We start from the raw sequence: 11,918 nt of genomic DNA on the forward strand, positions 1-11,918 counted from the left end.
TGCCTCGAGTGATAACACCAATGTTCTCCAAAGTGATGTTTAGGGCAGCACTTGAAGCTTTGTTCTCCATTTGAATTTGCTTGAGTTGTTGTTGGTGAAGAGGAGAGATGAGAGGTAGAGATGTCCCACCGGGCGTGCCAAAATTTGTAAACACAAATTTTATTGTACTTAATTTAATAAATACAAAAAATGTGTACAAATCCAAAATATGTTTACAAATACAAAAAATGTTTACAAATATGTGGATTGAAATGAATTTGTTGCGGGTTGCGATTCTCTACTTTAATCCTCTGATTCTCCTCTTCAAACTTCTTCAAATCCTTAGAGGGAAATATAATTTCGTGATCTCCTTGAACTTGATCGTTGACTTGAATTTGATTTGATAACGTCAATCCAGAGGGCTTCCACCTTATTTCTGAATCAAACGTTGACTTGGATGAATTTGATGAAGAACTCGTTGACTTCCTTGTAGAACGCCTTGAACCTTGAGCTTTAGACTATATACCGTTGCTGCAGAGGGCCTACGCCTTATTTCTGGATCGAGCGTTGAATTTGACTTGAGCTTTGGGTTGCTTCCACGAAGAACGCCTTGATTGTTGGAGATGACTTCGTTGTAGTGAATTACTCCTTCAATGCTTGAGCTCTCTAATGATTTGTGTGTGTTTAGAACTGATATGAGGACCCCTATTTATAGTTGTAGGAAGAGTCAAGCTTTGGGCCAGAGCCCACATGATTATGGGCTTAGGGCTGACGTAGCACGATCCTATTGGCTCTTGAAGATTGATATATATCAATATTAGATTTGACTTGCTGCCAAAGAAATTGATCTCTATCTTTGAAATATATGGTAAGATCTTTATTAATAATAGTGTATTCGTTGTGGAATTTGATGGATTTCTATGGATTTTAAAAGTCTGGGTGTATTCGTTCAAGACTTTTAAAAGTCTGCAGAAATCTGGGTGTATTCGTTCAAGACTTTTAAAAGTCCATATAAATCTGGGTGTATTCGTTCAAGACTTTTAAAAATCCATACAAATCTAGGTGTATTCGTTATTCCATTGACTTAAAATCCGGAATGACTTTCATGGATTTCATCCAAAAAATACACACGACGAAATCCTGCCAAGAACCACGAGAATTGAAATCCATGAAGTTTTAAGCGAGCGCTGAGTTCCAGCGCCCGCGGCAAGAAGCCAGCGAGCGCTGGAACTCAGCAATCGTTGAGACTCCCACCCCCTCTCAATTTCTACACACTTTTTATTCAAGTAGCTGCACAAAGTAGTTCAGTAATGGATGCATCAAAGCTGAATCAGCTGAAGCAATTCATCGAACAGTGCAAGGCAAATCCGTCCATGCTCTCCGATCCAAATGATCTAATGATCCAGAATTTTGAGACGATCGCGTGGTTCCGCGGCGGCGAACGCCATCATCGACGCACTCTGCAGCCACCTGCAGGAGCTGGAGAGCATCGGCAGAGGGGCGGATTATGGATCGGTCTTTGCGGCGATTCATCACCGGCGGCTGAATTGGGTGCCGATCCTTCAGATGCAAAAGTACTACCCGATTGTTGATGTGATGGCGGAGCTCGAGAAAGTCGCGGAGAAGAAACGGGAGGTGGTGTTTGTGGGCGCTGGAGGTGGCTGTACATCCGCGTTTAAGGAGGAGTACGCCGAGAAGAAGAAGGAGAAGGAGAAGAACTGGGAGATGTTGCATCATTTAAAATTTGGACATGAGTATGGTAGTGGCACTGAATTGAATTCCAATTTAGAAAAGTCAGCTGTAATGGAGGGTGCATCTGAAACATGCTTACAATCTGGTGTTCCAGTTCTTGAATCTATTTCTTCCAGTGTAGTGGATGGATCCAGCTGGCAGTGAGCTCGAGGAATGATGCTTATGGCAGAATCCAAACAACCCCAGCTAGTAAACAAGCACCGAATCCATAAATCCTCTGCTCAATTAAGAAGAAAACCAAAAACAAAAAAAAGTGAAACCAAAGTAGGTTTTTAGAGAAAGATTGAAGTAATACATCGATTGTAAATCAGTTGATTCATGAGTTATTTGATGGTAATACCTGCATAGGAGAGAGCGAGCAGAGACCTTTGGTCCCTTCAAGAAAGTAATCTTGCTGTTCTTCATCATCTTGGATGGTCCGAGCTTGAAAGTACATACACGAGGAATGATGCTTATGGCAGCAGCTCACATTCCAAAGAAGCCTACTCCAGCGGCCGCTGGGTTGCCGCGGTCGTTGGGTTTCCAGCGGGTGCTGGGACTCCGCGGGCGCTGGGTCTCTTCTAGTGGGCGCTGGTTCTCCGCGGGCGCTGGTTTCATGGAATTCAATTCCAAAATTATCCCGTAAAGTCTTCAAAAATCAGTGAAAATCGGGGTGAAATCCAACCACGAATTCTTTGAAAGTCGTCTGGAATCTATGTGAATTCCATGGACTTTTTAAAGTCTGTGGAAATCCACAACGAATACACCCCCCTTAATCTTGGATTTCATAAGATTCCAAAATAAATAAAGATATAAAATTAATAAAATATTTTTATTTTTGTTAAATTCGTGTGCCTACAGTTTCGGCACTCGATTTTGAACGGAAAACCGTGCATCTTCCTCCCTCTCAGGATCACATCGATCCGCCCCCTCACATTCACATCGACCACCAGCGCGTGCACCTCCGCTTTGCTCCGCAGGTCACGCGCCGCCCGATCTTCCATCGCCTCGTCCTTCATCCCCGTCGCCACCTCCATCACCGTCGAATTCTGCGGTGGCTGCCGAACGTCGGCCAGCCTCACGACGCCGAACCGAACGCCGCTCGCCGCCACGGAGGCGATCATCCTGCTGTAGATCAGCTCCGTCTTTTCGCCGCCATGCGTGGCGTTGAGGAGGACGGCCAGGTTTTCCGTGGAATCCGCCGAGGCGACGTCGAGCCGCTGGAGGCGGATCTTAGGCATGTGCGATTTGAAGAAACCGTAATACAGGCCGCCGCAGATGAGGAGGAGGAAGACGAGGAGGCTGAGGGCGATGGAGATCCAGAAGCAGCAGGAGCTGCACATCCGGCCGCAGATGCGGCAGCGGCGGCTATTGACGGAGATCCGCGCTTCTATGTCGCTGGCGCAGTATTCGCGGTGGCGTTCCTTTGGCGGCAAGATTGTGTCCTCGTTAAAGGAGACGCGGCGGCTGAAGCTCTTCTGCTTTACCGGTTTGGAAGTTGAGGCCTCCATTGCATGATTACAGTTACACCAACAAATTCAAACCCAGGTTCCTTTTTCTCTCTCTCTAACTTTCTCTTCAATAATTAAACACAATCACGATTACAAAACTAGTTGATAGATAGCATCTTCCACTTGCTAGAATCTATATACTGATAAATGTAGTTTAATTATTGCTTATCATATCGTATCACAATCACGTTTCGTATAACAAACTAGTATTTTGCCCGTGCGATGCACGGGTATTATATTTTTTTAGATATTATAATTTTTATTTTTTTCTTTAAAAAAATTATTATATTTTTTATTTTATATTAGTATTAAATTATATATTATATAAAAATAATGTGATTGTGATGAGTTAATATTTTTTTTTTGAAGTGGTATAAATTTAGGAATATATCTTTGTAAGTGACATGAAATCACCAATCATATACTATATCAATAGTTTGAAGTGAAATTGTCGAAAAAAAAGTTTAAAGTGAAATTAACTAAACGATGAGTTACGATCATATTTATTAAGCTTCACTATTATGTACACATCATTTATTTTATACACTTATTTTAAAATTTAATAATAATTATGCAAACAATAATTTATTATTGAAATCCATAAAATTAAACAAATTTTGTTGTTGATTTTATCATAGCCATTAAAAATAATGTATTTACAATTTTTTCAATGAACACATGATCTGCTTTTATATATAAATGTAGCTTTCTGATTAGACGGTTGCACTTTGCGTTCAAACTCTGACCCGCGCTCAAATACAAACCCGCTTCCTGATTCGAACTTTGTAAATGACACTATTCAGTTATATAAATGACAGTGTCTGTAATTGACTCTATTCGGTTATACAAATGACACCACGTATAATTGACATTATAATATTGTAAATGACATTGTGTATAATTGACACTATTCATAAATATAAATGACACTTACTGTCATTGACATCATAAAATTGTAAATGACACTATAATGTTTCAAAATGTCATAGTGTAATTTGTATAACTGAATAATGTCAATTATAGGCAGTGAGATTTGTATAACTGAATAGTATCATTTACATGATTTGAATCAAAATGCAGGTTAAAGTCTGAGTGCGGGTATAACCCGATTCTATAGTGCACCCAATAACACCTAAGTTTTTGTGTTCTGATTAATTGTTTACCTATTTTTATAAACGACAAATTAGTGTTGCTGATTATTTTGTTTCAAAACCTAAACAATTTAACAATTATCATCTAGCTAATTTCATGAAGAAAATGCATATTACCTAAAAAAAAACTCCATCTTAACTATTTTTTGAATGTCATCGTTTTCAATTTTAGGGTGAAATTGATTTTTTTATTTTTTTAATCTTTTAACCTATATAAATAATTAAATATTTTTTAATTTTATTTATGTCTCACTGAACATATTTTCAACTAACTTCCTATCCATATAATCATTTTACACAAAAACATTTTTTTATATATTTTGACGATAATTATTAAGTTTAGAATAAATTAATGTGGTTTAAGAACCTAATGTTATTAGTGTATTATATGAGAGATTATTTTTTACCAAAAAAATATCATTATACTTTTGTAGTATTAATTCTTATGAAATCCAATATTTTAACATAAATATATATGCTAATTCAATTGAGCATTTATATTGAAAATGAGAACAAATTATAGTCGTAATTTAATAGATCAGAAATAGAACTTGCTAGTATAAATAAAAATCAGCATTAATTATGTAAATAAATGTTGAAACTAATACTGAATTGTGTAAATTAAGGTTAAAATTAATGCTACACTTTGGGCGGGAAAATAGTATAGGCATATTGGCTCCACTTTTATATAGATATAGATTACTATCAAATATATTTTGATTTTCATCTTGTAAATGAATAACTGAAATGACTCCGAATTTCATGTGTTTTTTTATGGTGAGAAATATTTTTGGATTGTGGTCCGCTGTTTCTTCTTTTTGTCAATGTGACGGTACGACTTGAACTGTACTATTATTGGCGCTGAGTAATGTAATTGTGTTTCAATTTTATAGGTATATACTTTCTTCGACCCATGAAGCATGACACATTTCTTTTTGGCACGAGAATTAAGAAATTGGTATTTTGTGTGTTAAGTGTGGTAGGTGAAAAAGTGAAAATGTGAATAAATGGTAATTTTTTTGTCATTTTTAGAAACATGTCATGCTTCGTGGGACAGACTAAAAAGGAAATTGTGTCATGCTTCGTGGGACGGAGGGAGTACAATTTTAAATTTTTAGATAGATTTCTAAAGTCACAAGCGACCTGGCGCCGGACTAATTTAATGAATTTATGCAGTCGAATTGAAAATTGTTGAAATAATTTCAAATCGATTTAAAGTTTAAAATTATATACAAATAAATAATTTCAATGTTTGTGAGTCTAATTATCTAGTAGTAATAAAAAAATGACAAATATTAAAACATGCGCATGCACACGCAAAAATATAAGCATATATATATATATGTATGTCTACGACTCTACGGTCTTTGTACGAGAGATCACACCTATGCGAACTGGAGACCCGCACGCTGATCCAACTCGACCCGATCTATCCGTTTCGCCCCATCCAATTATTTTATATAAATGATATTTTTATGAACAATAAATAATACTTTCATCAAAAACTAAATAAAATTGTGTATAGAAAACATAATATTCTTAACAATAAATGATATTTTTCTTAAATGCAAATGACACTTTGCAAGAATAAACGATATAGTACGTATTATACTTTTAATACATATAAATGATACTTTTAATAACAACAAATGATATTTATTGGATGGCGTGGATCTGAGTCGGGTGTATCGGGGCGAGCCGTATAAGATAAAATCCATGCGGACAGATGCATGTATACTAAGGGCTTGTTTGGTACGGATGACTATGGTGTATAATATATCTATAACATTATGATATCTTGTTTGGTAAAAAGCAATACGAAACATACAATCCTTTATAAATTAAAAGTACGACAATATTATATTAATTTGAGGGGTTCTATATACCACCTACGGAGGTGGTATACGTAATACAAATTTTAATATGGTAAACATAATACAAATTTTAGTTATAACTATTATACGTAATACATCGTACCAAACAACATATTATATTTTACAAATATTTAATACATTATACCAAGTATGATATTAATATGACATAATAATAAAAAATATTTTAATCAAACATATCACACATTATCCCATACCGCCCCATACCGCATACCAAACAAGCTAGCCCTAAGTTTTTGTGGTCTACGTATACATATTATCAATTACTGCATAATTTCAGGGCGTAGAAAATAGGGTTAATATCCGGAAAATACACGAACTATTTTCAAATTTGCATATTGCACATCACCTTCAAAAATAGCCTCACAATACATCACCTTTTAATTTTATCGTAAATTGCACACGGCGAAAGTTCCGGCAATTCTTAAGTTTGACCGGCGATGACGTGGACAATATTTAACATTACATGGCATTCCTCGTGGCTTTTTTTACACGCTGGCAAGCCACGTAAGCAAAACGACGTCGTTTTGCTATTTTGAAGAATTAAAAAAAATCCTTACTTTTCCGGCGAGCCATTCCAGAATCCGGCGAGCCATCACCATTTTCAGAATCCGGCAAGCCACTGTTTTCCCTCACCTCCACCTTAACCACCACCACAATAATCTCCACCACAAAAATCAAAGAAATCAAACATCAAAGAAATCTCCACCGCCCTCTGCAACTCCGACGCCGACGCAGCAGCAGACCGGCGCCCACCACAGCCTCCCTCTCCCCTGCAATTCCGACGCCCACCAGCCGCCCATCAAAGAAATCAAAAGTACGGCCTCCCATTCCCCTTCCAAGGACGGCTCCGTCCTCAATTGATGGCAATAGCAACGGTGGCTCGCCGCCGCCCCTTCCAAGCTTCATCAGTTAACTTACGCAAGTCTCTGCAGCTGTAGCACCAGTGGCGGCGATGGTTGGGAATAAGTCTCTCTAAATCGTGAGTCTCGGCCTCCTAGATCCCCAAATCACGGCCCTCGCGAGTCTCTCCACCGCCAACACCCTAGATCCCCAAATCGCGGCCTCCTGCCCGTCGATTCCCGGCGACCGCGCAGCCGGAAGGCCGCCGCCGCCGAGCCCAGCCGAAAGTCCCCCCTTGTCTCCAATACTAATTACCCTTCTCTCTCGTCTGCATCTTCAATTCCAGAGTTTGTGATTTCCCCAATTTCATCAAAGTGAATAGAATCACCTTTTATGTTTATACCCACACCTGCTCTACACCACCACCGCCACCACCGTTTCCCCTCATTTTCAGGAGGAAGCCGGCGGCCGAGTCGCGTCAATTCGAGACCGAGGATGCCGAGGAAGCCAAGGAGGACTGCAAGACCCGCGCCGCCATGGAAGCTTTCGTCGCCAAGCTCTTCGCCACCATTTCCACCGCCAAGGAGCAGCAGTTGCTCATGAAGACCTACGAGATTTGGGGAAGAAGCTTCAGGCAGGAAGAATGCCGATGAGTCGTTTTTCTTTTCCTCAATTAATTTGGGGAAGAAGGTTCAGGCAGGAAGAGAGTTTTTTCCTTTTTTTTTGTTTTTTAAATTTATACTCACTTAAAACGACGTCGTTTTAAATGACGGTGAGTCCACGTCTGAAATTTCCGGTGCCACGTCAACTCCGATCAAAGTGGTGGTCAACGCATGTGCAATTTGCAATAAAATTAAAAAGTGATGTATTCTGAGGCTATTTTTGAAGGTGATGTGCAATATGCAAATTTGAAAATAGTTCGTGTATTTTCCGGCTATTAACCCTAGAAAATATGAAATCTTTGGATGTAATTATAATTATTTATTTGTAGATTCATAATTTTATTCACATATATATAGAGAACAATGTAGTCGCTTTTTTATAATGAAAGACAAAAATATCTTCTCCGGGAGAAGCAGGAAAATTATGGTGACCCCCAAATTGGAGCAATGATCGGCCGCTATTATTTTGTTATATTAATTGTTTTTTAAATTATTGTTATATATAATATTAAAGTTAATTCAGTTATGCCAATAAAAGATCTAGAATAATTTGGAATGATGAAATATGAAATCACAACAACAATAAAATAACATAAAATTGCCAAGATTCAACAATAATTACAGAAAATTACTCAAAATTCGAGGAATTTCAACCTCTCCTTAGTTTCAATATTTTCTTGTCCGATTAAAAAAATAAAATAAAAACAAAAACAAGAAGAATAGGAAGATCAAGTCTGCGCATTTGACTTGTTTTCATCAGAAGATGGCCAACTGTGGTTCATGGCGATCTGCAACATCTCAAGCATTCAAATAGTTAAAGCAATGAAGTTTACCTTAAACCAAGGAACATCATAATTAGTTTATGAGTATATGACTAATCTAATTTGGAACCACAGCTAGTATTGAACTATGCAGAACTTCACCACCACAAATTTTATTCACTTCTTTTTCACAAAGGCAAGGCAGCTTCTAAAATCAATAATGCAACACATTGAACCATACATTATCACTTCAAAATCTAAAATGGTGGACACTGAGGATTATGATAAATTGGATACCATAGATGGTTTCTCATGTCAATCAAAAACAGAATAAATGTTTTTTGGTACGAGTTTCTTAACCTTATCAAAGAGAACATTCTTGTGCCCTTCTGTTGCCAAACTCTTCAAGCAGCATCAAAAAAGTAATGGCATCAAGTGTGCACCTCCTTGAATTATTCTCTTCCAAGACTGGCAAAGTAGCCCTTTGAATTCATCTCTTCCAAGAGTCGCATTGCATCATCCATCTTGTTCGTTTCGAGAAGACCTTTAACAAAAACCTTGTACGTCACTCTATTAGGCAAGCAACCTTTGTCTATCATTTGAATCAGTAAGTCCATTGCCTCCTCTACCCGCCTTTTCCCGCAAAGTTCACCAATAAGGATTGTATACGTTACCACTGTAGGCTTCAAACCTTTGGATGGAAGCTTGTCAAAAAGATCTTTTGCCCTGTCAACTTTATTAACATTGCATAATCCCTCAATTAGAACATCGTATGTTACTATGCTGGGAATGATGCCTATATCTTCCATAGTATGCAACATCGAAAATGCTTCATCAATGCGACGAGCAATGCACAAGCCCTTCAACATGATATTGTAAGTCACTACATCAGGATAAAGTTGTTGAGCCTCCATCTCTTTGAACAGATTCAAACCATCTTCACATCTTCCATCACGAAATAAGGCATGTAGCATGATGTTGTAAGAAACAACATCATGCTCTAATCCTTCTGCAAGAATTGTGATAAAAAGACGCGAGACTTCGTCCACTTGTCCCATTTTGCAATACCCGTTCATCAAGCTATTGTAGCATATAATATTTGGCTTCAAGCCAGATTTGACTGCTAAATCAAGCATGTTTTGGGCTTTGTCCATTTCACCTTGCAAGCTATATCCATTGATCAATGTATTGTAAGTGACAATGTTGGGTTGAACATCTTTTTTCTTCATGTATTCCAAAATACCGTTTGCCTCTTCCATTCTTCCCTCTTTACAAAAAGCATCCACCAAAATACTACAGGTGAATACATCTGGGTAGACCTCATTAGCCACCATCTCCTTTAACATGTATTCAACTTCATCCCATCTCCTTAAATTGCATAACCCCTGAATCATCGAAGTATATATCACAACATCTGGCGAAATGGCCTTATCAGCCAAGGTGGAGAAGAGTTGGAGAGCATCGTCAACCATTCCATCCTTGCATAGACGATCAATTATTGTGCTGTAGCCAATAACATCAGGCTTGCAGCTTCCTTTTTCCCATAACCTGAGCAAATCAAGCGCCTCGAATGTATGTCCAGCTTTGCACAATCCATTGAGCACAGTGTTATAAGTTACTACATTAGCTTCGACCGACATCTTTTCCAACAGTTTTGCCGCCTCAACAATCTTTCCAACCAACACAAGACCTCTGATGAGAGTGGTAAAGGTTACAACATCAGGCTCATGCCCAAGCTTGAAAAAGCTGCCTAGAATCGCAAACCCACAATCAGGTCTTTTCAATCGGCAACAGCAATTAATCGCAATATTCAAGGTGTAGTGATTTACAGGAACATCACTTCGAAGCATTTTGACGAACAGATGAAGGGCGACAGAGTGTTGTTTCATCTTCACTACAGCACTCAAACATTTATTGAAATCAATAACAGAAGGGCGGGGATGCATTCTCACCATTTCCTCAAATAGAGCTATAGCATCATCTGGCTCACGCAGAGATCCGAAATCGAATCTGGGTTTGCCGGAAAGTTGGCTCATTCGGTGGCTGACATTATCAAAATTGGATCTGGGTTTGCGGGAAAAGTGCCTCATTTGGATTTGGCGGCTGACATTATGAAAATTGGATGTGGGTAGAGGTGGAAATGAGTGAAAAGGTAGAGAAGCAATGTGAAAAGTGGAAGATTTGAATGAAGAATTGAAGATAATTCTTTGGAAATCCATGGCGGCGAGCGAGATTCGACTATTCTCGAGTGGATTTCTTTAAGTTGTAGCCTTGTAGGAGATTAGGTTTCCTCTTTTTTTTTTTTTGGTTTTTAATATGTAAAAGTTCAATTCACGCGAATCACGCCAACTATCGAAACTAAATTATATGTTTAAATAAAAATATATAAATACTAATTGTCAAAAAATATATAAATATTAAACAGAATTAAATTATAATTAAATTATAATTTATTTTTAAAATAAAAAAATAATGAACATCAATTACTCAATAAAAATAGAAATTTAAAATTATATAAATTTTAAATTTTATATAAATTGTAATGATAATTATAATTATTAAATAATTTTAAATTATTTGTTAATTAAAATTAGCATTAAATATTATTACTATAAAGTATTACATGTCATAATAAATAAATACCTATTTTTATACAAAAACATAAATTAAAATCATATTTAAAATTATATTTTTAATATATATAATTAATTAATCATTTACAAAGTTATTTTAAAATTAATACAATTTTTTTAAAGAAGAGTTATAAAATGTACCAATATATTTATCTTTGCCTCTATTCACTATAAATTACTACTATAATTGAAAATATATAAAATACAAATATGATATCTACTTAATTTATTAATCGCACTTATAACTTTATAATCACTAAACTCTGCCTCACCATTAAACTTTAAGGGCTTGTTTGATACAAGTGATTACTGTGCAGAATCTTAATATAATCTTAATACATTTATCGTAATACAAATCTTAATTATAATTATAATTAATTTTATTTAATTTTAATACTTCATACCAAATAACATATTATAGTTGAAACAATGCGGTCGGCTAGCCATAATGAAGATCAAAACTCAAATGTTGGCCACTAATCTTCAAACTACAAAATCTGGCCATTAATTAGGTGGTATACCTAATTTGCCCTTTTACCCATCTCACGCACCAGATCTCAGCTTCCCTCCCCTCTCTCTCTCGGAGATCCGCGCCAAATCCGACTCGGAGTTGGTGCTGTCGAGAAAGGTCCGTAGGGCGGCGCCGCCACCGATGGTGGACGTATTCGCCGGAGCGGGGTTTGAATCATCGTCGTCGCCGATGGAGGAGGTCGGTCGACGACGATGGAGGAGGTCGGTCAGGTGGCGGAGGATGA

General features: G+C 37.3%; 2 protein-coding genes across 2 annotated transcripts in view; one reads left to right on the forward strand and one right to left on the reverse strand.

The window, feature by feature from the left end:
- LOC130992114 (nucleolar complex-associated protein 2) overlaps positions 1-11,918 on the forward strand; it is an 884,658-nt gene that overhangs the window by 51,529 nt on the left and 821,211 nt on the right. The window lies entirely within an intron of this gene.
- LOC130992128 (putative pentatricopeptide repeat-containing protein At1g12700, mitochondrial) lies at positions 8,336-10,862 on the reverse strand. The gene is made up of 2 exons (XM_057916638.1): positions 8,891-10,862; positions 8,336-8,557 (listed from the first exon to the last, which is right to left on the reverse strand). Exon 1 carries the CDS (start codon positions 10,747-10,749, stop codon positions 8,983-8,985), a length of 1,767 nt encoding a protein of 588 aa, XP_057772621.1. The 5' UTR covers positions 10,750-10,862; the 3' UTR covers positions 8,336-8,557; positions 8,891-8,982.

The sequence above is a fragment of the Salvia miltiorrhiza genome, chromosome 7 (assembly GCF_028751815.1).
Source record: "Salvia miltiorrhiza cultivar Shanhuang (shh) chromosome 7, IMPLAD_Smil_shh, whole genome shotgun sequence".
NCBI classification, from domain to species: Eukaryota; Viridiplantae; Streptophyta; class Magnoliopsida; order Lamiales; family Lamiaceae; genus Salvia; species Salvia miltiorrhiza.